At 44.1% G+C, this 26,703-nt stretch overlaps 1 protein-coding gene across 1 annotated transcript in view; it reads left to right on the forward strand.

The window, feature by feature from the left end:
- Positions 1–5,732: 5,732 nt before the first annotated feature.
- The window catches only part of TMEM161B (transmembrane protein 161B), a 53,396-nt gene continuing 32,425 nt past the window's right edge, over positions 5,733–26,703 (forward strand). Inside the window, exons 1-2 of the mRNA XM_068247904.1 lie at positions 5,733–5,929; positions 10,915–10,988. Of these exons, the coding sequence (XP_068104005.1) occupies positions 10,986–10,988 (3 nt within the window). The 5' untranslated portion in view covers positions 5,733–5,929; positions 10,915–10,985. The remainder of the gene's footprint in view (positions 5,930–10,914; positions 10,989–26,703) is intronic.

The following is a 26,703-nucleotide window of genomic DNA, read 5'->3' on the forward strand; positions in this document are numbered from 1 at the left end:
GCCTGTCTGTCACCACTACTTTTCATTCATAACACTAATTGAAATAAATACACTATACATCAATGGGAATAAACTAGAATCCCTTTAACAAAATTGCAGCAAAAAATACAAATATTAATACCAAGATGTGCACATCACATCTAGTAAAGCGACAAATGAGGATAAGATGGGGACATGATAACTTTATTTCAAAACAGGGTCAGCTGAAAACTATTTGATTGTAATTTGATTATAATATATTATAATTTGATTATATGATTTGGGTTTCCCCTCCTTCAACATCTTCAAAAAGGCCCTCAAAACTCATCTTTTCACCTCTCCCTTTAGATTGCAAGCCTTTGGCAGGGTTCTCCTCCTTGTGTCTCCTACCTGTTCATGCACCTCCATCACCCATCCTATGGAACTGAGAGAACTCTTGAGTGAACTCAACTTGCCTAATCTCCATGTTCCCATCCAGTGACTGACTTAAGGTGGCCACACACCATACAATTTTTAAAATATCTAATTATATATCACACTGGCACGCGCTAATTTTCTATAGCATTTATTAAAATATATATAAAAAGTTCAAATCACTCTCCACACACTCTCAATGTACATACATACTTCAGAGAGGCCTCTCCGCTCACCCTGCCTACCTACTACCACTAGTAAAAAGGGGTTCATAAAATCTCTTTTAGGGGGTTGGCATTCAATGGGCCATCATGTTATTCCTTCACTTTAATTCGTTCTGCTGGGTATGAGAATTTTCAATATTGTTAGTCTCTTCAGTTCAGAGGATAATTTCCTATATTACAGTTCATTCAGAGCAGCGGTATTAGTAAACTCACGTGCTCCATATGTTGGATATGCCGCTCTATTCAAGTCCTCTTAGGGTCCTGGCCGGTTTTCCTGTCTGGGTCTCACCAGATTCAGTGTCCTCAGATTCGTCTCCTATGCCCGCTGCTCGCCGGACTGGCGTCTTCATACGGCATACGTCACTTCCGCATACAGATTACGGAAGCGCGCCCGCCGTATTCTCAGTCTCTTAGCTTCTCGCGTGCACTGCTCTTCGGTGACGTCACCTCTGTAGGCTATTGGAGTTTCACTGGCGGTTGTTGCGCGCTAACAGTCCGCTCCTTCCAACACCTATGCAGATTCGTATGGGCAGTTACAATACTTCTGTTGATACCTCTACGCGTTTCAGCCGATAAAACGTCGGCCTTCTTCAGGAGGGTTTAAAATTATGGAGCACTTTGGACTGGCCATTTTTATAGTTCCTTTGACTTCAGAGCTTGTCCACCCTTAATTTCCGTGGGGTGTGGTTATACAATCACCTAATGTTGGTCTCCATTTTCCTGTAGTCCAATTCCATATACTGGGATATGTTCACAATAAAAGGATAGTTGTAGGGAATAATTATTCATCTGTCTTATCTCTTCACCCTCAATTTCTCTCCATTCATTAACATTTTATGTAAAATCCCCCATATCTCTCCTCTCCCAAATCATTTGTTGTTATTCACATAAAATAAAAACCAAACCACAGAATTTCTTAAAAAAATGCAAATAACTCCATTTCACTATTCAGACCTTTTGGGATAATTGTATCCAACTGGTAAATCCATTTTGATTCGTTTCTAGACATCTTCTGAATATAGTTACCCCCCCTCCTACCATGACTTACTACTTCCAGTCCAAAGAATATGGTTCCCCTCAGACTCCCCCCATGTTTTTCTTTATAATGTTTTGACAGTGGATGTCCCACATTCTGTTTTCCAATCTTATTAAAATGCTCTGCTATCCTGCTTTGCAAGGCCCTCTTTGTCCTCCCTATATACCTCTTCTGGCAGGGGCATTGAATACAATAAATTACCCCACATGTAGTGCAAGTTATTTGGTCTTTGATCTTATATTTCACTGAATCTGGTGCCTCTACCTCTGTTATTCTTCCTGGGTTGCTAGTCTTCCTACAATTAAGGCAAAAGCTGCATCTTACAAAACCCGCCCTGCCTCTTCCCCTCCCACTCTCAGCCAGTTCCCCCCTATATTCATTAGCTGCAGTGGCTATCGATAGCCCAATGTTTGGGGCCCTTTTAAAAACAACTTGTGGTCTTTCAGGTATCATTTCACCCAGGATTTCCTGTTTTATTTGTTCATGTCATATTGTGAGGAGACATCTGTGTATGGAAATGGGGAACACGGTGCGAGCCTGGTCCTATGGCGCCGTTTCATCGACGACGTGTTGATGATATGGCGGGGAAACCAAACATCACAGGATAGATATATCAACATGATCAACAATAATGATTGGAAAATCAGATTTACTACCGAAACCAGTAGAGACAGGATACATTTCCTGGATCTAGAAATATTTGTGGATAGGGATCGCCTGAATACGAGAACTTTTCAAAAGGCGGTTGATGTCAACAGCTATATTTTATATACAAGTTGCCACCTACCTAGGTGGCTAAATGAGGTTCCCAGGGGACAGTTCTGCAGACTTCGTCGTAATTGTACTGACATAAAGGATTATGACCTGGAGGCAGGCAAGCTGGAGAACTGTCTCCTGGAGAAAAGATACCCGGTAGAGAAAGTGGAGCAATCCAGAAAGATGGTCCGACAGAGGAATCGTGAAGAATTGCTGACCACTAGTAGGAAACAAGATTGGGATGGAAATGATTTTAGCTTGACATTACAGTATAGTGTACAATCAAATAAAGTAAGGAATATTATTAACAGACATTGGGATGTCCTAAAACAGGATAAAATCCTGGGTGAAATGATACCTGAAAGACCACAAGTTGTTTTTAAAAGGGCCCCAAACATTGGGCTATCGATAGCCACTGCAGCTAATGAATATAGGGGGGAACTGGCTGAGAGTGGGAGGGGAAGAGGCAGGGCGGGTTTTGTAAGATGCAGCTTTTGCCTTAATTGTAGGAAGACTAGCAACCCAGGAAGAATAACAGAGGTAGAGGCACCAGATTCAGTGAAATATAAGATCAAAGACCAAATAACTTGCACTACATGTGGGGTAATTTATTGTATTCAATGCCCCTGCCAGAAGAGGTATATAGGGAGGACAAAGAGGGCCTTGCAAAGCAGGATAGCAGAGCATTTTAATAAGATTGGAAAACAGAATGTGGGACATCCACTGTCAAAACATTATAAAGAAAAACATGGGGGGAGTCTGAGGGGAACCATATTCTTTGGACTGGAAGTAGTAAGTCATGGTAGGAGGGGGGGTAACTATATTCAGAAGATGTCTAGAAACGAATCAAAATGGATTTACCAGTTGGATACAATTATCCCAAAAGGTCTGAATGGTGAAATGGAGTTATTTGCATTTTTTTAAAGAAATTCTGTGGTTTGGTTTTTATTTTATGTGAATAACAACAAATGATTTGGGAGAGGAGAGATATGGGGGATTTTACATAAAATGTTAATGAATGGAGAGAAATTGAGGGTGAAGAGATGAGACAGATGAATAATTATTCCCTACAACTATCCTTTTATTGTGAACATATCCCAGTATATGGAATTGGACTACAGGAAAATGGAGACCGACATTAGGTGATTGTATAACCACACCCCACGGAAATTAAGGGTGGACAAGCTCTGAGGTCAAAGGAACTATAAAAATGGCCAGTCCAAAGTGCTCCATAATTTTAAACCCTCCTGAAGAAGGCTGACGTTTTATCGGCTGAAACGCGTAGAGGTATCAACAGAAGTATTGTAACTGCCCATACGAATCTGCATAGGTGTTGGAAGGAGCGGACTGTTAGCGCGCAACAACCGCCAGTGAAACTCCAATAGCCTACAGAGGTGACGTCACCGAAGAGCAGTGCACGCAAGAAGCTAAGAGACTGAGAATACGGCGGGCGCGCTTCCGTAATCTGTATGCGGAAGTGACGTATGCCGTATGAAGACGCCAGTCCGGCGAGCAGCGGGCATAGGAGACGAATCTGAGGACACTGAATCTGGTGAGACCCAGACAGGAAAACCAGCCAGGACCCTAAGAGGACTTGAATAGAGCGGCATATCCAACATAGGGAGCACGTGAGTTTACTAATACCGCTGCTCTGAATGAACTGTAATATAGGAAATTATCCTCTGAACTGAAGAGACTAACAATATGGAAAATTCTCATACCCAGCAGAACGATATAAAGTGAAGGAATAACATGATGGCCCATTGAATGCCAACCCTCTAAAAGAGATTTTTTGAACCCCTTTTTACTAGTGGTAGTAAATAGGCAGGGTGAGCGGAGAGGACTCTCTGAAGTATGTATGTACATTGAGAGTGTGTGGAGAGTGATTTGAACTTTTTATATATATTTTAATAAATGCTATAGAAAATTAGCGCGTGCCAGTGTGATATATAATTAGATATTTACAATTTTGAGGGTCTAGGGATTCCCTCCACGGAACACGCAGCTTATTGTTAAGGGAACCCCAAATCCAGCGCCAGACGGTGTTTTTTCTACAGTATATAATTTTTAAAATATAATTTCAATTCAAGAATTGCAATACATTTTTCTGACTGATTGGAACATTTTAAAAATCTGACCAATGTACCACATACCATTGTTGAAGAAAATGATTGAAAACTCTGAGAAAATTGCTTGTAAGTATATATCACAAACACTGGTCCACATGACAGCCCAGGGGCCCCAGGTCTCTCTCACTGCGGTTGACAGGTGAGTGGTTAGGGAGGGGACCGTGTGGGAGATGTGCCTACACGGGGCATCCCTGTTAAACGACGCAATTCACGATTGCGTCCAACCGAAGCCTCCCACCTGAATGGTAATCTATGTAATTCCTGCTAGGTATGGTACAGCAGGCAAAGGGTGTATGACAGTGCACCTGATTGGCTGACAAGCGTCTGCTGGCCAGATAGAGGCAGGATATTGCTCTGACTGGAAGTTAGCAATTGTGTTTGTTGTTGTAAAAGAAAACTGACAACCTACCCTACACTATTAAATTTTCATAAAAATTGATCAGAAAAATACAGCACTCCCAAAACACTTTTATTGAATAAAAACTGGAAATTCAATCAGATTTCATGCTCGAATAAAAATAAAGCTTTTGATTTTTTGGGGGAAAATCCATTCGCTTTAATCGAATCGCCGTAAAAATCAGATCATTTTATAGTATCGTGTGTAGCCACCTTAAGCATTACCTTGCACTCATACTGTGCTGCGTAATCTGGTTTTCATGTATTCCTGTATTGTCTTATTGCTGCATGTCACACCTAAATATTGTTCGTAACCTTAACTGTCCAGCTCTTTGTAATATGTTGGCGCTATATAAATACAATAATAAATAAATAAAGCTATAACTGGTCTGGTCCAACACTGAATAACTCACTGAATAAATCTATAATCACATAAGAAATCAACTCTATCTTAATTCAAAACATCCTAACAGAATTCAGTGATTTTGAAGACTACCAATATCCATTCTATCTCAGCCTAATATGACAGGTGCTTATTACACGTTAACAGGGCAACTTGCCCACAAATATCATGGCTGCTCCACATCATTTACGTGACCTCCTAGCCAAGCAGAAATGTTCAGAATACACCAGCGCCAATAAAAGCTAGATTGCACGCCGCTTGCTAAGCTCTCGCGATGCCTCAAAAGATGTTTCACGCATGTGTGAAATAAGGTACTGGGGGTCCTTTTACTAATCGGGCTGCCCAATCTGCGCCTGTTTTAAAAGAAATTGTAACAGCTAGAGTAAAATAAAATAAATTGTTGCTCTAAGTAGCTTATTGCTGTATGGCATTGTCGGTCTGTATCTAGTAGGGAGGTGCGGTCTGCAAACTCTCCATTAGGTACCGAGCGCAGGTACAGACGTGGGTGCCGCCATATTGCTTTGCAATGGGGTCCTAGCGTGACCTCCAGCACAAGAAGTGTAGTGGAGCCGGCCGGGGACTGCAGAAAACGGTGTGTATGGGGGGCAGGTGGCAGGTGGGCTCCTCATAGAGCACTTGTGTCACTGAGTTTAGCACTGAAAGGGAGACACTAGCATCACACTGCTTCTTTTCTATAGGACTACAGATGACAGCATGCCATAGCAGACTCTATGCTGGCTGAGACTTGTAGTTCAGTTAAGGCTGTGGAGTTATGAGTTTATATTTGCAATTGTGATAACCCCCTTTCATTAGCTGCATAGTAATGATTCAGACCAGCATTAAAAGCCCAAGGATGCTCAGCAGGTCACCTGGGGCTGGGCTGCACCTGTTCCACCTGAAGGTTGATGTACCATTGGCTTAGGTGTCTGTGCTGCTTGATAAAAATCAGGTTTTGCAGTTATTACAATAACGATTATAGGGCATTATTGCATTTAAAGGACAACTGAAGCAAGAGGGATATGGAGGCTGCCATATTTATTGCCTTTTCAGCAAAACCAGTTACCTGGCTGCCCTGCTAATCATCTGCCTCTAATCCTTTTAGCCAAAGCCCATAAACAAGCATGTGGCAGATCAGGTGTTTCGGACATTATTGTCAGATCTGACAAGATTAGCTGCACGCTTGTTTCTGCTGTTATTCAGATATTTATGCAGCCAACTAGATCAGCAGGGCTGCCAGGCAACTGGTATTATTTAGTGGGAAATAAATTTGGCAGCCTCCATATCCCTCTCTCTTCAGTTGCCTTTTAATTCAGTGTCTTTCTTGTTAGTGGTGATGTGGTTGTAGCTGATCAGTTTTGACATAGGATGAAACATTTTAGGTAATCACAAGGTTACCCTCTGATAACCAACTTTCACGTTCTGTATTTTGCCAGTTGCAAAGACAGAATTCCAGTTGAAAACCATTCCATGTCGCTAGGTACCATTTCCAAACACGGCCATTAATGCCTGGTACACGCATCCAATTTTGATTGGCCAGTCTCACCAATTCATATATGAGAGCTTACCTACACAATCGCACATTACTACACATAGTATTAAAAAGAATACTGTAGGGGGGTCGGGGGAAAATGAGTTGAACCCACCCGGGGCTTCTAATGGTCCCCCGCAGACATCCTGTGCCCGCGCAGCCACTCAACGATGCTCTGGCCCCGCCTCCAATTCACTTCTAGAATTTCAGACTTTAAAGTCTAAAAACCACTGCGCCTGCGTTGCCGTGTCCTCGCTTTCGCTGATGTCACCAGGAGCGTACTGCGCGGGCAGAGACCATACTGGGCCTTCGCAGTACGCTCCTGGAGACAGCGGGAGCGAGGACCCGGCAATGCAGGTGCAGTGGTTTTCAGACTTTAAAGAGAACCAGAGATGATCTAAAGAAAAGCTTTTATACATACCTGGGGCTTCCTCCAGCCCCATACGCACGGATCGCTCCCACGCCACCATCCACCGCTGCCCGCAACTACGAGAACCGGTTCCCCGCTCTGCCATCAGTCGGAGCCAGTCTAGCATAGGAGAAGTGCGCTCTTTGCGTATCTCTCCAGCAGCCGCTGGAGATATACGTAGAGGGCGCACTTCTCCTGCGTAGCCTGGCTCCGATGATGTCAGTGGCGGGAGCCGGTTCTCATAGTTGCGGGAAGCAGTGGATGGTGGCGTGGGAGCGATCCGTGCGTATGGGGCTGGAGGAAGCCCCAGGTATGTATAAAAGCTTTTCTTTAGAACTTCTCTGGTTCCCTTTAAAGTCTGAAATTCCAGATGTGAACCGGAGGCGGGGCTGGAGCATCGGTGAGTGGCTGCGCGGGCACAGGATGTCTGCGGGGGCTCATTAGAAGCCCCGGGTAAGTTAAACTCATTTTCCTCCAACCCCCTACAGTATTCCTTTAAAATCTGAACCTGTCAAGAAGAAACATAACAAATCTCCTACCTAATGAAACTAATCACATTTTTCAGTGAATTTACTTGTGACCCAACCATGGTGCGATTACATTCCTGTAACCGTTGATGTACAGTTTTGATCAGTTGCTTTCTTTGGGACCCCTTTACCAAGTTTTAACAGAAAGGAAAGGATTATCCGAGTAGATGCTTATAAACACATATTAAAGTGTACCTGAGGTCTGAGTGTTGTTTAACTAAAGCCTGGTAGGTATCCACTTTGACACTAGTCTACTTTTATAGGACCCAGCAGGAATCCTAGGAAACCGTTGTCCAATCACAGCACCCTCTACTGCACAAAGCATTGTGATTGACTGAATATTGTGGGCGTAGTTTACTACAACCTATTGGAAACCTAGCAGTTCAAGAGTAGCTGTCCACCCAAATACATTAGCAAAATGTTCCTATAAGGTTTTATGCTGGGACCCTTAAAGTAGACTAGTACCCACACGGCCAATTATGATTGGCCAATTACTGACCAATTTTGCCATCTCAATGTATTATGATGGCTTACCTTTGCAATACGCTCATAGTATTCAATATCTGTTGAACCTCATACTACATGGAGGTGGTAAAATTGGTCAGTGATTGGCCATTCAGTATTGAAAGTGTGTGCCAGGCTTAAGCGACCTGGGGGGGGGGGGCACATCTGTACACATGCTAGATTTTTGGCCATAAAGGCCAACGTGGCTAAGTTCCATCTAGCTTGTATGTGAAGCAACCCTTATATTTCTCTCACTTGAGGTGTCCTTTCATCTGAAATGTTATGCAGCCCAGTTTCTATGGGCGCGCAAATAGTGCAATCGCCCAGGGGGCTGGATTAAGTCGCAGGAAGGGGAGCGGACATAGGGTAGTTACAACGTACCTGCCACGATCCCTGCACGCATGCAGCCCTTTATCTTCTTCCTCTCCCAGGCGTCCGTCGCATTGGTAACACCGCGCCGTGTGATGACGTGACCGTATGTCATCACGGGGGCACCATTACCAATGCGACAGACCCCTGGGACAGGAAGGAGATGAAAGCTGCGGGGGATTGCGAAAGGAAGGTGAGTTGTAACTACACTATACCTGCTCCCCCGCCGCTGTGCCTATACTGGCGGCACCTACATATCTAACCTATTCTTGGGGCACCTATCTATGGGGGGGGGGGGGAGGAGTGCGATTGTAACACCCTCGCCTGGGTGCAATTGAGCCTAGAAACTGATTCTATGCTTCTCGATCTATTGATGAGAAATGCGTTGACCAGCTGGTATGCTAGGTTTGTGCTGTACAAAGGCTACGTGGCTCCTCCCCTACCCACTTAATACAAAATTACCAATAAGTCTTTGGAAAATTTGATCAGACATATTTTATCAGAAAATCAACCTGGTGCATGGCCTCAGGCCTAGTTCACATTGGAAATTGCCAGCCCAATTGTGAGCGGTTTTCCCTGAGTTTTTCAGAGCGATTTGCACTGTTCTAAGCGCTTTTGTTTGGCGATTTTTTTTTTATTTTCCCTTCCTGACAACAGGAAGTGAACTCTTTGACCTGGAACTTAATAAAAGCAATGTATTATTTTAAAAAGCGCCAAATCGCTTATCGAAGTGCTTTTTCAAGTGCTTTGCGATTTTCCTATACTATGTATTGAAGAGCAAACACTCAGGAAATGGTGCAGGAGACGCGTTTACGATTGGAAAGAAAGCGCATCGCTCATTTGAGAAACCTTGCTCAAGCACTTTTAAAAATCGCCAGCGCTTTTCAAAAATGAAGAGCACCCATATGTGAACAAGCCCTCAAGTAATGTGAAGTGTGCAGTGTAATGTGGTGGTGAAAGTGTACCTGAGATGAAGATACATACCTGGGACTTCCTCAAGCCTCCTCCAGGCGTATCCTTCCCTCGCCGTCCTCCTATGCCTCCTCGTTTGTCTGCGTCTGGCCCTGAAAAATCCTCAAGTCGGGGCCAGGTGGAGGGGGCTGGAGGAAGCCGCAGGTATGTCAGGTTTACTTTAACATGATCTCACTAGATAAATACAAAAAATATATATAATTGCTTACATTTAAAGTACTTAGCACTGTCTATTGCCCACACCAGTTAAAGAGACTCCGTAACAAAAATTGCATCCTGTTTTTTATCATCCTACAAGTTCCAAAAGCTATTCTAATGTGTTCTGGCTTACTGCAGCACTTTCTGCTATCACCATCTCTGTAATAAATCAACTTATCTCTCTCTTGTCAGACTTGTCAGCCTGTGTCTGGAAGGCTGCCAAGTTCTTCAGTGTTGTGGTTCTGTGATGCATCTCCCCCTCCAGGCCCCTCTCTGCACACTGCCTGTGTGTTATTTAGATTATGGCAGGTTCTCTCTGCTCTATTATCTTTTACAAGCTGGATAAATCCTCCTCTGAGCTGGCTGGGCTTTCACATACTGAGGAATTACATACAGGCAGAGCTGTCTGCACTCTGCAGGAAGAAAAAGCCTGACACTTCAGTGGAAGATATCTGCAGGGGGAAAGAAACACACAAATGATCTCTTGAGATTAAAAAGGAAGGCTGTATACAGCCTGCTTGTGTATGGATGTATTTTCTATGTGTGGACATACTGTACATCAACCTACTTCCTGTTTTGGTGGCCATTTTGTTTGTTTATAAACAAACTTTTTAAAACTGTTTTTAACCACTTTTAATGCGGCGAGGAGCGGCGAAATTGTGACAGAGGGTAATAGGAGATGTCCCCTAACGCACTGGTATGTTTACTTTTGTGCGATTTTTAACAATACAGATTCTCTTTAAGGTGCCCACATACACATCAATTTTCACATGCAATGCTCTGCAGATTTCATTGTTCATTTTGGAACATTGGTTGGAAATGGATGTGTATGGCCAGCCTTAATACACATCTGCGTACTGTCCAGCCAGTGTAGATCACCTTTTTGCTTTTGTATGCTAATGTATGCCCTGTGGGTGTTTCATGTATGACACACCTTGTCGCTGCTGTTCCAGATAGTTTCAGGTCTGAGCAAGGTCGCTGAGCTCCTATTTTAGCTTGCATGCTCTGCAGCAAATAACATCACATGCAAATAGTTACATCCTGACCTGTGTTTCATTTGTTTATTGTAGTGCTTATTTATGATATCAGAACACAAAGCCTCGTTGTCAAGAGTTGAGGAGTTCAAGGCTTTACTGTGACAATGGTGAGTACCTTATGTTGATATGCATGGATTCTATTCTCTTCAGGATGCTGTAGCAATACATTTTACTTTATTTCCAAGCTGCACAAAATAAGAAATACCAAACATTGATTTCAGTTGCATGATAAAGTTATTACATCTAATTCCATCAACTTTTGCTTCAGAATACAGTAGCAGCCACAGCAAACATGTTGAATTTTATTGTTAGATGCTGTGGCCATGGCTACATGTAGTCCCCTACTTTCAAACCGGTTCCGTTTCTGTTGTCCCCTACTTACAAGTGGTTTCGTGAGATTGTATGTTGATTTTATTTGCAAGGTGAGTCTTGTGTTCAACATGGTGAAGTGTGGATACATTGTTTACTTCCTGGATAACTACTTGTAACAATGTATGCAATATTGCTACATGAAACAACAGAAATATGAGGGAGGCTAGATTGGGAGTGCTAGCTTATTTCTATTGACTTTGTAGCGTATGCAGTGTCCCAAAAAGTTGGACATGTCTGAATAGATCTTATACATGACATAGGCCTCAATTCACTAAGCTTTATCAAACACTTTATCAAACTTTTGATATTTTACCTCATTAATAAAATCTAATTTTGAATTCACTAAGGTGTTAAAACGTTCAATAAATTTATATCGATAAAACATTAGATACATTTATAACACCTTAGTGAATTCAAAATTAGATTTTACACATGAGGTAAATTATCAAACGTTTGATAAAGTGTTTGATAAAGCTTAGTGAATTGAGGCCATAGAGTCCATCAACTTGTCCGTTTAGCTGATTGTCTTTGTACCATAATCCAATCTGTTTTTATGTCTAGATGAACCTAGACCTTGCACAGATATTAGATTACGGTCACCTACAATAATTGATTGCATCCGGTGACATAATGTGTGTATATAAAGGTGCAGTGTCCCTCATCTTGTGCAGCTGACTCAACTTCAGGGGAGAAATAGCAATTGTCCACTTTGGATATTTTTTTCATCCTGTTGCTGTGGTTTTCCTTCAGGTGTGCGTTTGTATAGGCATTGCACAGCAGGCTAATAATTATGTGTCTACCCTGTCTACTTTAAGACCAAATATTATGTTTATTTTATGTTTAGTCCATGTTAAGGCCCAGTGCACACCAAAAACCTCTGGCAGATCTGCAAAACGCTAGAGGTTTTTGAAGCAGATTTTCAGAGCAATTCTAAGCATGTTTAGAGAGGTTTTCTAAACATGCCTAGCGTTTTATGGAGCATTTGTGTGTAGCAGATTTCATATATTGTTACAGTAAAGCTGTTACTGAACAGCTACTGTAACAAAAACGCCTGGAAAACCGCTCTGATCTAGCGTTTTTCAGAGCGCTTTTCCTATACTTTACATTAAGGCAGAAACTCTTCTGCAAACTGCAAAAATGCTGCAGGAGCCACGTTTGCGGTTTGCTAAAAACCTCAAACCACTGGTGTGCTTCATCCCATAGAGATACTTTAGCCAAGCATTTTCAGAAGCGGTAGCATTTTTGAAAACTCTACCAAAACTGATTGGTGTGCACTTAGCCTAATACTCAATGCTGGGATCTTAAAGGGACACTTAAGTCAAACAAAAAAAATGAGTTTTACTCACCTGGGGATTCCAATAGCCCCCTGCAGCTGTCCGGTGCCCTCGCCGCCTCCCTCCGATCCTCCTGGCCCCGCCGGCAGCCACTTCCTGTTTCGGTGACAGGAGCTGACCGGCTGGGGACGCGAGTGATTCTTTGCGTTCCCAGACACATTAGCACCCTCTATACTGCTATATGGTATATAATATATGCTATAGTAGCATAGATGGCGCTATTGTGGCCAGGAACGCGAAGAATCACTCGCGTCCCCAGCCTGTCAGCTCCTGTCACCGAAACAGGAAGTGGCTGCCGGCGGGGCCAGGAGGATCAGAGGGAGACGGCGAGGGCACCGGACAGCTGCAGGGGACTATTGGAAGCCCCAGGTGAGTAAAACTCACCTTTTTTTTGTTTGACTTAAGTGTCCTTTTAATGCAATGAGTAGCCGCTGTATGGCACTAGAACAATAAAGTCTGTGCACATGCTTGATTTATTTCACCATTAGCTAGTGATACTTGACCATTTAGGCGACATTACAGAGAACGATTACTGTACGGATACTATTCAATGTATATAGCCAAGCAGCGTCTAATGACAGTGGGTAGGGCAGCATGGTCAATGAGGTGGCACAGGAGTCAGCGGTGGCTGAGTAAAAAAAAAGTCATATTGTACGTAGGGATGGTCAATGAAATACAAATAATTCTGAGTTGAAGCATGACACACAATTTTATGTGCAAATTTATACAGCTTGAAAATAGTCCAATCTAATTCTGCCAAGATAGAATTTGAACCATTTTCAAGATGAATAAAGTTGCATAGAAAATGTGTGTAATCCGGCCTCAATTTAGAATTATTTACATCTCATTGACAATCCCTAATGGTATTTATGGACTCATTTGCTGCTTGTAGTTTAGTGATCTGGCGGGATGGTTCATCAAGGGGCTAAAAGGTATCTGTATGTGTACAACGCTCAAGGATACGTTTATGGGGACAGTTTAACCCTCTGGGCGATATAATTACATCGCCCAGGAGGGGGCGCAGCACTTTTTTATTTTATTTTGTATATCATGTAGCGAGCCCTGGGCTCGCTACATGATAGCCGCTGCGCAGCGGCATCCCCCCACCCACTCCGATCGCCTTCGGCGATCAGAGTAAGCAGGAAATCCCGTTCAGAACGGGATTTCCTGCTGGGCTTCCCCGGTCGCCATGGCGATGGGGCGGCATGACGTCACCGACGTCGTGACGTCAGAGGGAGTCCCGATCCACCCCTCAGCGCTGCCTGGCACTGATTGGCCAGGCTGCGCAAGGGTCGGGGAGGGGGGGGCTGCACGGCGGGTAGCAGTGGATTGGCGGCGATCGGAAGTTACACGCAGCTAGCAAAGTGCTAGCTGCGTGTAACAAAAAAAAATTCCGCAAATCGGCCCACCAGGGCCTGAGAACTCCTCCTGCGCGACATACCCCGAGCTCAACTCGGGATTATCGCCCAGGAGGTTAATAGGATTGTTAGCAAAACGATAGAAATGCTTTCTTTGGTTAAGTTTTAGCTTAGAAAATACTTATTATAAGCATTTTCCTGACATTCAGTGGAATGTCATTTTTGTTGACGAGAAGAGGCTGCTGTGAAGGGAAACTTAACAAAAGCCAAACCTAGTTCTGTATAAATATAAGAAAAGTACAGTGCGTAAACACATGGAAGTCACTGATGTGTAATCTGGATTTGCATTGTCAAATCAGTTTCCATCCTGTCACACAAATGCTGTGGCAGAAAATATGCAGCATATTTGGAAAGGTGCGAGTACACATTGTTTATAAGTTAAACTGGACCTGAACTCTTGCACAGGACAGAAGGAAACCAGAGAGAAATGCACCCTGTATGTATTTAGAGAGTTTAGCCCATCTAATTCCTCCTCATCTGTAACTAATCACAAATGTAATGTAATCTCTCAGCTCTATTAGCACAGGAATCTCGGCACTCCTTGGCAGAACAGCTAATTTGTAAGCACAGGATGTTAACCCTATGTCCGCTTCCATGAGAGCAGGAAGTAGACACACTGCAGATTTATTGCAGATTTTTATCAGCTGCAACAAATGTTTTTCTGTAAAGGTTATTATGCTGTTGCTTGTTTTTTAGAGCAGAGAGGAAATTCTCAGTTCAGGTCCGCTTTAGGTTCTGTGTTAAACATGTTGAAACCTGGTTAATAGATTTTCTTTCGGACAACTCTGGATTTAAACATACAGTGTAAACTAAAGTTTTTTTATGGGGGTTGTTTTCAGTGTGCGTTTTAAAGGGAAGGTTCAGGGAGGGTGGGTAAAAAATAAAAATCAATTTCCACTTACCTGGGGCTTCCTCCAGCCCGTGGCAGGCAGGAGGTGCCCTCGGCGCCGCTCCGCAGGCTCCCGGTGGTCACCGGTGGCCGACCCGACCAGGCCAGGCCGGCTGCCAGGTCGGGCTCTTCTGCGCTCCAAGGCCCGGAACTTCTGCGTCCCACGCCGGCGCGCTGACGTCATCGGACGTCCGCCAGGCTGTGCTGCGCAGGCACAGAACTACTGCGCTTGCGCAGCACAGCCCAGCGGACGTCCGATGACGTCAGCGCGCCGGCGTGGGACGCAGAGGTTCCGGGCCTTGGAGTGCAGAAGAGCCCGACCTGGCAGCCGGCCTGGCCAGGTCGGGTCGGCCACCGGGAGCCTGCGGAGCGGCTGCGAGGGCACCTCCTGCCTGCCACGGGCTGGAGGAAGCCCCAGGTAAGTGGAAATTGATTTTTATTTTTTACCCACCTGAACCTTCCCTTTAAGTACGTATAAGGCCTTGTTTACATTGTGTTCCGCCCGTGTGGTTTTTTTGAGGCAGTTTTTTTTTCCTTTCCCGGCACTTGGGTGGGCGATGCGTTTTTGTAAAAAGCGCTTTTCTAAGCTCTTTTTCAGAGCGGTTTTATAATTCACTGCCTGATGCAAAACAGGAAGTGAACTCTTTGACCCGGAAAATAATAAATACATTGTATTTATTCTTAAACGCTCACGCAATCTATGCACAAAGCGATTTTGTGAGCATCTTGCATTTTTCCTATACCTTCCATTGAGGCGGAATCGCCTCAAAAATGGACCATGCAGCGCTTCTCTGAGCGGATTAGAAACAAACTGATCAGATGTGAACTCATAGAGAATCATTGCACAAGCATTTTTAGGGCAATTGTGAAAATCTCCCGCAGTTTGAAAAAAGGGCAATAACGCCCTTAGTGTGAACGAGCTATGAAAGTTTATAAAATGCTGTAACATTTAACAACAAAAATATTTAATAAAAAATAGTACCGATATTGTACATTTTGTGCATGAAGACCACTTTGTTTGTATCATTGAAACATTGTAACTTGAGTAATTTGTAATTAGGAGTCTGTCTGTATTGGATTTGGAAAAATGTTTTTCGTTTTCAACAGTGTGGAAATGGGTTAAAGAGAAACTGTAATCAAGAATTGAACTTCATCCCAATCAGTAGCTGATACCCCGTTTCCCATGAGAAATCTTTTCCTTTTCTTAAACGGATCATCAGGGGCCTCTGTATGGCTGATATTGTGGTGAAACCCCTCCCACAGTGTGATGTCAGGACCATGGTTCTGACATCACACTGTGGGAGCCTTGTTACATTGTGGGAAATAACAGCTGTTTCCAACTGCCAAAAAAGCAAGCAGCATCTCCTTCCACAGACATCATCTGCCAGCAGTAAAAATGTCACCATGTGATAAATGTCAGAATGTAAATCAGGGAGTAGAAAGATTTCTCAATGGGCAAACACTGACTAAATCATTTATACATAATTATTGTAAAAATGAAGCACTTTTTTAATTACATTATTTTAACTGGAGTTCCTCTTTAAGGGGGCATTATTACGGGCAGTGTAGCTACTGGAAAGAATTTCCCTTTTTGTCACTGTGACCTTCTTCAGTATAAAGAACTGATCGTCCTTGGAGTGGTACGTGAAGTATAGTAATACAATTCTTCCCCTCACTACAAAAAAAAATATGTGGTTCTCTGTCAGTCTTGGAGAGACTAATGCACTTCCTGTTCATGTATTATGTGATGGAGAGTCTCACAGATGGCGATACAAGACAGCAATATGAATATATTACAGAAAGATATTTTTTTTCCTGCTGCCCATATATCAATCAATTTTTCCAGACTGATTAGATCTCAGTGATCAAAATTGATGTCCCAAAATGGCCACCTGATCATAGTTTTGATTGATTTCTGGTCAAAATTATAGATCGCTCTTGCTTGAAAGGGGGCGGGTGTGGCGGTACATCGACGGCTGGCTGATGGACTGGCTCCTTCCTGTATCCTGTCTCCATCCCCACCAGCCTCCTATTCTCCCTGATCTGCCAGCTTGTTGCTTGACTACGTACATCCTGGCGGGTCTCGGAGAGCGGGCGCCCCAGGGGGGAGGGAAAGCAGGACACTGGAGGGAGTGCACTGTCGGGCAGGTGAGTATGCTTTGCTGCAAGCACCCTGCAGGGGCCCCAAGAGAGCACTATTAGATGGGGCGGCCTTTCCCTGCTCTGCGGCGGTTCCATAGATTTATACCTGAAATCTATTAACTCTATTTGCATTGTGTGGTAGGAATAGATCCCTCTCTGATCAGATTTGTATCAGATAGGGATCTATCATTTGGGCACGTTGGGTGGCCATCTACCAGTATATAGCCACCTTAAAAGACACTTGAGATGAAGGTGATATGGAGGCTGCCATATTTTTTTTTCCCCATTTTAGACGCTACACATCGCCTGGCATTCTGCTGATCATTCGTGGATCAGCAGTGTCTGAATCGCACACCTGAAACAAGCATGCAGCTGATCTTCGATCTGCTTGCTTGTTCAGAGTCTATAGCTAAAAGTATTAAAGCTGACCCGAGATAAACTTTTACTCATTGCATAATTGTGTTCCTTTCATATAGTTTATAGGGCATTCCTCAAGCAAAATACTTTTTTTGTTTTGTTTTAATACTCTAGTTCCTTATAAACTAAACAAGCCTCTCCCACAGCTCCTTTTGTGCCTTGGCACTGTAGCAAGGGCTTATGGGAGCTCAGTCTGGACAGGAGGAGGAGGCGGTTACTAGCCATTGTTTTCAGAGGCAGAGGGGAGGAGGAGAGGGGACAGAATTTACACCCTGGCAAGCTGATAGCATCTCCAGCCCTTAGCCTGTGACAAACAGAACATGGTTGCCCTCGTATCACAGGAATAATAATCATAAACTTTTGAAGCTGTTTGCTATGCTGTGTAAACTATCTAAACTTTAGATAAGATATATATAGACAAGTTACTTGTTATAGTTTTTCATCTCAGATCCGCTTTAAGCCGCATCTACACGCGTAGATGCGGCCGCGATGTTCCTTATCAATCGAGCCGCTGATGCTGCTCGATTGATAAGATCCGCCAGGACGGATCTGCTCTCCGCCGATTTCCTGCTCGCTCCCCGCGAGGGGACAATGGCAGGGAATCGAGCGGAAGATAAGCGGCGCCGGAAGGGACGAGCGGGGAATCGAATCCGGCGCACGCGCGGTGAGCGGGGACGCGGAAGAGGCGATCCGGCGGCTAATCGAGCCGCCGTATCGCCACAACATCTCCCTGTGTAGACGGGGCTCTAAGATGGCCATACATCTATAGATTTTGGCGGCTGATTGACTATCTGATTTGATAATTATTGAATCCGATGAAAATCTGTTCTGCCAAAAGCATGCACAATCGACAATGCAACCAATTTTATCGATCGGACATGCTGGAAAATCTCTGGCTGACATGCTTGATTGGATGTGCAGTGGTAACGGCATGCCATAATCACTAAAGCGTTGGAAACTCTCGTCGCTGTCTCACCCCCATCCCCCCCCCCCCCAGTGTACATGTACCCCCCCCCCCACACACACACACACACACACACACACACACACACACACACACACACACACACACACACACACACACACACACACACACCCCGGTGCCTAGGGCAGTTATACTTTACCTGTCCGGTGCTGTTTCCTCACTCCTCTTCCGGATTTGCCCCCATGTGGTTGCATTGTTTAAAAGAAGACATATAGCAGCCTCCATATCCCTCTCACGTCAGTCGTCCTTCAAGTATCATTGATTTGTTGACACATGGACCACATTTCGTGACTCTGTTTCATAGTTAGTTTCTGTGCCACTTGCTGTATTTGTAAAGTAGTGAATGTGACATTTCGGTGTTCTCCCCAGTGCTCCACCCGGCTAGTTTTGGTGAGCACCCGGCTGTCATCGGCTCACCTCCTATTCTGTAAGCAGAGTTGCACACAGAAGCATCGGCCCTGCATTCACTCATCTCACCCCACCCGGCTACTTTTTCAAGCCACCCGGCTATTATTTTATGCCACCCGGCTGTAAAAAAATCTGGGGAGAACACTGTATTTAGAACACGATACCTTTTTGATTTTCTGCTCTGATGTCCAGATTCACACCACATTTTCCTTCATATGCTCTGCCATCCCCCCTCTGCCCGTATTCACACATAAGTACAAAGATGCCCCAAGAATGAGAAACAGGACAGTTCTCTCCTTTTTGTGGATTTCCTCTCATTAATAAGGACAAACTAAAGTTATTTGTAGAATACTGTTATGAGCTGACTAGAAATAGTGTTTTCCTTTGTTTTTTGCATGTCACGTTTCTCTGGTGGTAGAATAGTTTTGCCTTTGTTCACACAATGGTAATTGGTCTTTTTGTTCGTAACTATACTGTAGTAGCTGTGTCCTTTAGAAAATATAAGTGAGGTGCACCACTTGACTGGTTTAATCTTGTTCCAAAAAGTGCATCTCATATCTGGCATCTGCATTGTTATTTGTTTCCACGTGTGAACTTCTTGAAGAAATGCTTGAATTACCACAGAATGCAGTCTTTCTAGAACCTGCCTAGGTTCCCATAGGCACAGATTACGCAAGTAAAAAAGTTTTCCTGATCCTTTTTATTTGTATGGTTTGGTTTATTTATGCTTCATTTGAGGCTGATCCTTGGTGCCTACCCACCAAGGATCCATGTAAATCCTTATTTAAATAAGGAAAATGTTGAGAGGTACCTGGCTGCATTGTTGTAGATGAGAGTGGGGTACCTGGCTGCATTGCAGTAGACGGGAGGAGGTACTTGTCTGCATTGCTGTAAATAAGAGGGAGTTACCTGGCTGCATTGCATTAGATGAGAGGAAGTACTTGAAAGCTAACAGAAAGCTAATAACATTTATATCGCGCTTTTCTCCTGGCGGACTCAAAGCGACAGTTGCAGCCACTAGGGCGCGCTCTATAGGCAGTAGCAGTGTTAGGGAGACTTGCCAAAGGTCTCCTACTGAATAGGTGCTGGCTTACTTGAACAGGCAGAGCCAAGATTCAAACCCAGGTCTCCTGTGTCAGAGGCAGAGCCCTTAACCATTACATCATCCAGCCACCCAGTAGATGGGAGGAGGTACTTGTCCACATTGCAGTAGATGGGAGGAGGTACTTGTCTGCATTGCAGTAGATGGGAGGAGGTACCTGGCTGCATTGCTGTAGATGGGAGGAGGTATTTGTCCGCATTGCTGTAGTGAGGTAGGCACTTGGCTGCATTGTTGCGATAGATGAAAGAAGGTACTATATACTTAGAGTAGAAATCTAGGTGGCTACTTTTTAGCATTTCCATATTACATAGTGCTCAATATTGCATTGTGTGCCCCCATTTCTTTCCCCCTCCCCACCACGCACATTTAATTAGCATTCAGTAGCATTGCTCTTGTTTAGGGAAGGAGCTTGGCTACATTGCTATAGATTAGTGAGAGAAGCTGGATACAGTAGAATCTCGGTATAGTATTGCTGTAGATGAAAGGAGGCACTTGTTGTCTGCATTGCAGTAGATGAGAGGAGTTAACTGGCTACATTGCTGTACATGAGGGGGGTAATTGGCTGCATTGCGGTAGATAGGAGGAGGTACTTGTTTGCATTGCGGTAGATGAGTGGAGGTGCCTGGCTGCATTGCAGTAGATGAAAGGTACCTGGCTGCATTGCAGTACATGGAAGGAGGTACCTGGCTGCATTGCTGTAGATGAGATGAGGTACCTGGCTGCATTGCTGTAGATGAAAGGTACCTGGCTGCATCGCAGTACATGGGAGGAGGTACCTGGCTGCATTGCTGTGGATGCGGAGGTACCTGGCTGCATTGCTGTGGATGCGGAGGTACCTGGCTGCATTGCTGTAGATGGTACCTGGCTGCATTAGATGGGAGGAAGTACTTGTCTGCATTGCAGGTTGCGGTAGATGAGTGGAGGTAGCTGGCCGCATTACTGTAGATAAGAGGGAGGTACCTGGCTGTGGAGTCGGAGCAATTTTTGGGTACCTGGAGTCAGTGGTTTCATAAACTGAGAAGTCAGTTTCAGATTTTTGTATCATCTCCACAGCCCTGATCCTGAATAGTTTACTGCATTCTACTATATGTCACTACAGTGCCTCTTTTTTATAAATATATTTTGATTGTCCACATGGACTGGGACGTGCATGCAACAAATTTTCGTCCCTGTCCATTCAGACAAATCATTTTGGCTGAGCATTGGGTAAGCATTGGGTTTCTATGACAACATTGCCTGGCACCGAAGAGAGAAACTCCATTCATCACCGCAGCACTGAACTTTTGGTTGAGGTTAATCTCATTAAACAAGGCCACTAGATAATAGCCTGTGATGTTTATTAGGACATCTGCAGATAGTTGCCTAGGCAGAAGCCGATTGGTTGCTAGGCTTGTATTGGTTAAAGCCTGAAAATGCAAGAAAAAAAACCGGGCCTAGCTGCTTAAAATTATTCTTTATTGAAAAAACATTATGGCACGGCTATCTAGACATATTTCACCGTGAAATCCATAAGAAATTGAGGCAAGAAGGAAAGGTAGACATAGGAAATTTGGCTGTGCTCATAACTAAAAACTAACAATATTAAACATTCAGAGTAGTAGTTGCTTTCACAAACTTTATAGACTCAGCGTGCAGCGTTAGCGTGCAGAAACATCATACACAAGTAAAACTTATTAAAGAGAATCTGTACTCTAAAATTCTTACAATAAAATGCATACCGTTTTTGTTCATTATGTTCTCCTGGGCTCCTCTGTGCTGTTTCTGCCTCTCCTTGCTGCAATCCTGGCTTGTAATTGCCATTTTTACGCAGTGTTTACAAACAAAAGACATGGCTTCTAACTAGAGTGTGATAGGCTTGAGAGTAGCTCAGTCTCTGACTCATACAGAGCTTGGAGAGGGTGTGTATAGCTTCTGCCAATGACAAGCAGTGCAGCACATTCCACACATTCCAGCCTCAGCCGACAGAGCGGACAGAAGAGAGAAGATTAGATCATATAACAGAGATAACACAGCCACTGTGCAACTAGAAAAGGCTGCAGTAACACAGACCACATTAGAACAGGTATAGGAACTTATAGGATAGAAGAAATAAGGCTGAAAATTTTGTTAGTCTCTTTAAAACCAATAATGCCTCATCTCTTCTCTTTTTCATGCAAATCAGAGCTTTGTAATTGTTACTACTTCTAACATTAATATATTATGAGTTGAGTCCATTCGGTCATACCACCCAAAAAAGCATGGGGGTGATGTCAATCATAAGATGCGGTTGCAAAGGCACAGCTATATGGATGAACAGAAGGTTGACAAAATGCCTCTTTGTGTGTGGAGATGGGGCCATAGCTTCAGAGTGGACAGGGAAGAAATGGACAGACCTCAATTCTTATCTCCTCACCTGAATCATCAAGGGGATCGCCATTGAAGAGTCCCTAATAATTTCATCAACCAGAAATGTAGAAGCGCATTATACAGAGTCCCAAGACAGCTCAGCTTGCCTGACATAGCTACTGCACACTGCAGAGAATGCAAGAGGCCGGGTCTCACCTGGATTTTGCAATTTTAGCTTGGTTTATTTAGTGGTATCACAGCCACAAAACAGCACAATGTTTGGCACGCAGGCCTTTGTCAAATGCAATCTCACTCACAGAAGTGATAGCATTATACAATCGTTTGCATAAGCACACCCCAGAAGGGGGCGAACAAATTACAAAAAGCATCTCAAAGTTCTCGTTCAAACTGCTTTGCTGGTTGACTCCTTGGTATGATGAATGACTCGGGTAATCATTTTGCTACCGCACACCTCACTCTCTGCTGGCTAGACAAGCTGCAGAGCAACATGAAGCTCCTATACAGTCCAAGTGGGCGGGCTTTGTCATTGTCCTGGGGGTGCAACACTACTCCCAGATATGGACAGCCTGAATCCTCTGGTGCTGTATGTTTGTAATATGCTACATGACCTTTTCAGTTGCAGGCCAGGGATCTGTTGTAAGCTTATTTTGGGGGGAATTTAGGTAAAGGGACATGGTGTAACGGGGCATAAACTTGTGAATGCCCTGGAGGTCTTGGTGACCATTTGTAACATTATCCAGGGATGTGCACACTAGTGAGGGTGCTTTCTTATCTGTGCATCATGCAAGTACTTAGAATTTAAGAGCAGCAAGTACACAAACTAGGTGTTCATAAGCTGAATCAATTAAGCAGGCCATACACTGGCTCGATTCACGGCCGTTTCGACAGCAGATCCGATCCTGGGATCGAATCTGCTGCCAATCGCTTGCGCTAAACGCACCCGCCGATCCGATTCCCTCCCGAAATCGGATCGGTCCGTCGATCGCGCCGTGCGGGAAATTACCCTCGATCGCCCGGCGGTAGGAGCGCGTCGCTTGCGGCGTACGATTCGGGCCCGATCCGAGCATGTATACATTACCTGAAGCTGGCTCCGGGGTCCTCTTCTCCTCGCTGCACCGCATTTCCGCATGTCCCAGTGTACGCTTATACTTCCTGTGTCACTCCGGTGACCAGGAAGTTGAAATAGAGGGCGCTCTATTTGAACTTCCTGGTCACGGAGTAACACAGGAAGCGCCGGGATGGAGCAAGAACAGCGGTGCGGTGCAGTGCGGAGAAGACGCCCGGGAGCCAGCCTCAGGTAATGTATACGGGGGGGGGGGACAGGCGGCAGGAGCAGCTGAACAGATTGTGATCGGTTTCAGGCTGAAATCGATTCACAATCTGTTTGCAGTAAAGGCAGCCATACGATCCCTATCTGATCAGATTCGATCAGATAGGGATCTGTCAGCTGGTCAATCTAATGGCACATCGACCAGTGTATGGCCACCTTTACTTTTGATTTTTCTTTTCATTGAAATTTTCATGTTAAACAAGAAAAGGTAGCATTCACCAAGTAAACAGTCATGAAGACGATCATATTTACTCTACAGGTAAAACCCAACTCCAGCCCCTCCCCCCCCCTTATCCTCCTTTCTCACCCACCCCATTGCTCTCTCATCTGGGCAACCTTTGGGTAACTGTGCCAACGCCAGGAGGCAACGATTTCAGCTGGTATGTTTGTTATGCTGGGAATACACAGTAAGATTTACTGTCTGATCAATTCTCCAATTGTTTTTCTTGTTAATTCTTATTCACTTCTATGAGAAATCGATCAGAAAACCAATTGAAAATACGATTGTCGGAAATTATCTATAAAACCATCTGCCAAAATATCTCATGGTGTATTCCCAGCATTAGGATGGCAGCTGCAAGGGGCCTAGTGTCCTAAGCTGTTGTTCATTATAGTACCAGGCAGTGTACACAAGGTTCCACAATGCCATGAATCTCATCTTGGGTGAAGACCAGCAGTATAAAGGATTTCCATGGTTTAAAGAAGTGCTTAGAGCCTTTTCCTTGTTTCGGAGGGCATCAAACCTGTCCATTGTGTATAGATCAAACGTTTTGTCCCTGACATCCTGGATAGTTGTAGTGTTGGAATAAATCCACCATTAACGTTGACTTTCCTGGCTGCAGCCAGGGCCACATGTAGGATGGCCGGTCTTTAAGGGGTTTATATGAATCAGTTCGGTTGATGAAGTATTATTTCCATGGAACAAATATAGCAGTGGTTCTTTGTTTTTCTGTAAAGGTTATTATGCTGTTGCTTATCTTTTAGAGCAGAGATAAAGAACATTTAGGCCCACTTTAAGCCTCATACACATGTACAAGGCAAGTTGCCCGGCAGGCATCCAGCACTCGATATGTCAGGCCACATTATACGGTCAAGGCTAGTGATGCATTCTGTTGATAAGTTGGGTGGATGCGTTGGGAGGGCTAAAGGCGTGGCATGGAGCATGTCAGTGGAAGGGGTAAGTGGGGAGAACATTGCTCTCAGCCAGTGCTTGGCCGAATTTACCCATCAGACTGATTGCTACCCGAGGCATCTGTGCATTGGGGGCTGCTGTTCAAACGCTAGATCCTTGACAGAGTTGGAGGAAATTGGCCACTTCAGTTGAGTTTCATCCAGTGTACATAATCAGCCACTCCCCTGTAACAAGCATGCAGATCAGGAAAGTCAGGGAAGCTGATCTGTGTACTTGTGCCCTAGTGAGTGAATCATAAAGTATTCTGGTCAGATGGTCAGCATTGCAGCCTGGAGACTAGCATCTATTAGGAGGGCAAGATGGCGACTCCACAGCCCGCTAAAGCAAGGTATACTTTGTGCAACAAACCTGTAAAGACCAGCAAAAAGAAAATGAGAACAAAATTTCCCTATGGCATTCAATCAATCCCTTTTTTTTTTTCATATTGCGTAAAATGGAAGATGAAACATAATTGGTTGCCGACAGAGTAGTATAACAGCTTCTCAGCGCTTGTTCTTGTTTTGCCAGTTTCTACAAACCAACCCCGTATAATCACCTCTGGAAGCAGATAAACCCTCTGTTCTACTTTCTACTAAACCTTGCTGTGACCTTGTACATAACCTTTCTAGGGCTTCTTTGATTTCAGCCTACCGGTAATTATTTTCTCATGGAAAACTTGTCAGCTTAGTTGATACAAGTTATCATGACCTTCAACAGTATCATGTTAGTTTATCCATTTCTGTGCTGCTATGCACACTTCTTATGATAATAATAAAAAGGTTTTGCATTTTAGTAGATCCAGTGCTTGCCATAGTTTCAGCATTTTATTCTTCTGAGATGACAGTAAGTGATTGTATTTCCAGCCAGATTACCTGTTTTAAGGACATACACACACTACCGTAGTTCTCACCAAAGAAAGGTTGTCTTGGATTTTCTCTGCTGATAGGTTGTATGTGGGCCTGGACTGCCTTTAAAGCTTACAGCTATCTATCTGGCAGGATAAAAAATGTAATTGTAGGAGGGTTACATTATGGTGTGTACAGTGAGATTCTCTCATTACACATCTGTAGTCTGTATTAGAGGGGTCTGCAGCACTCCAGTGTCAGATACATATATGTGTCGTATCATCCAAGGCTCTGTTGACATTACTCTCACTGTAGCATTTAGCTATGAATGATATAACATGTGGTATCAGTGGTTTAACCTTTTTGCTGCATTTCCATAGCCACTTAGTAATGTGCATTTTTTTATGCACGAAACACATTATGACTAAATATTTTTTAAAGAGAACCCGAGGTGGGTTTGAAGAATATTATCTGCATACAGAGGCTGGATCTGTCTATACAGCCCAGCCTCTGTTGCTATCCCAAACCCCCCTAAGGTCCCCCTGCACTCTGCAATCCCTCATAAATCACAGCCACGCTGCTGACAAACAGCTTGTCAGAGCTGGCTGTGTTTATCTCTATAGTGTCAGTCTGCTGCTCTCCCCGCCTCCTGCAGAACTCCAGTCCCCGCCTGCATCCCTTCCCTCCCTGCTGATTGGAGGGAAGGGACGGGGGCAGGGACCGGAGCTATGCAGGAGGCGGGGGAGCAGCTGAGACTGACACTACAGATGTAAACAGAGCCTCACAGCACGGCTGTGATTTATGACGGATTGCAGAGTGCAGGGGGACCTTAGGGGGGTTTGGAATAGCAACAGAGGCTGGGCTGTGTAGGCAGATCCAGCCTCTGTATGCAGATAACATTCTTTAAACACACCTCGGGTTCTCTTTAAGGACATCTTAAGCGAGAACAATATGGAGGCTGCCATATTTATTTCCTTTTTAACAATGCAAATTCATTGGCTGTCCTGCTGATTTACTGCTTCTAAGGGCCTGTTCACACTACAGCTAAAAATTATGTGTTAAC

The sequence above is a fragment of the Hyperolius riggenbachi genome, chromosome 1 (genome assembly GCF_040937935.1).
Source record: "Hyperolius riggenbachi isolate aHypRig1 chromosome 1, aHypRig1.pri, whole genome shotgun sequence".
Classification (NCBI taxonomy): Eukaryota; Metazoa; Chordata; class Amphibia; order Anura; family Hyperoliidae; genus Hyperolius; species Hyperolius riggenbachi.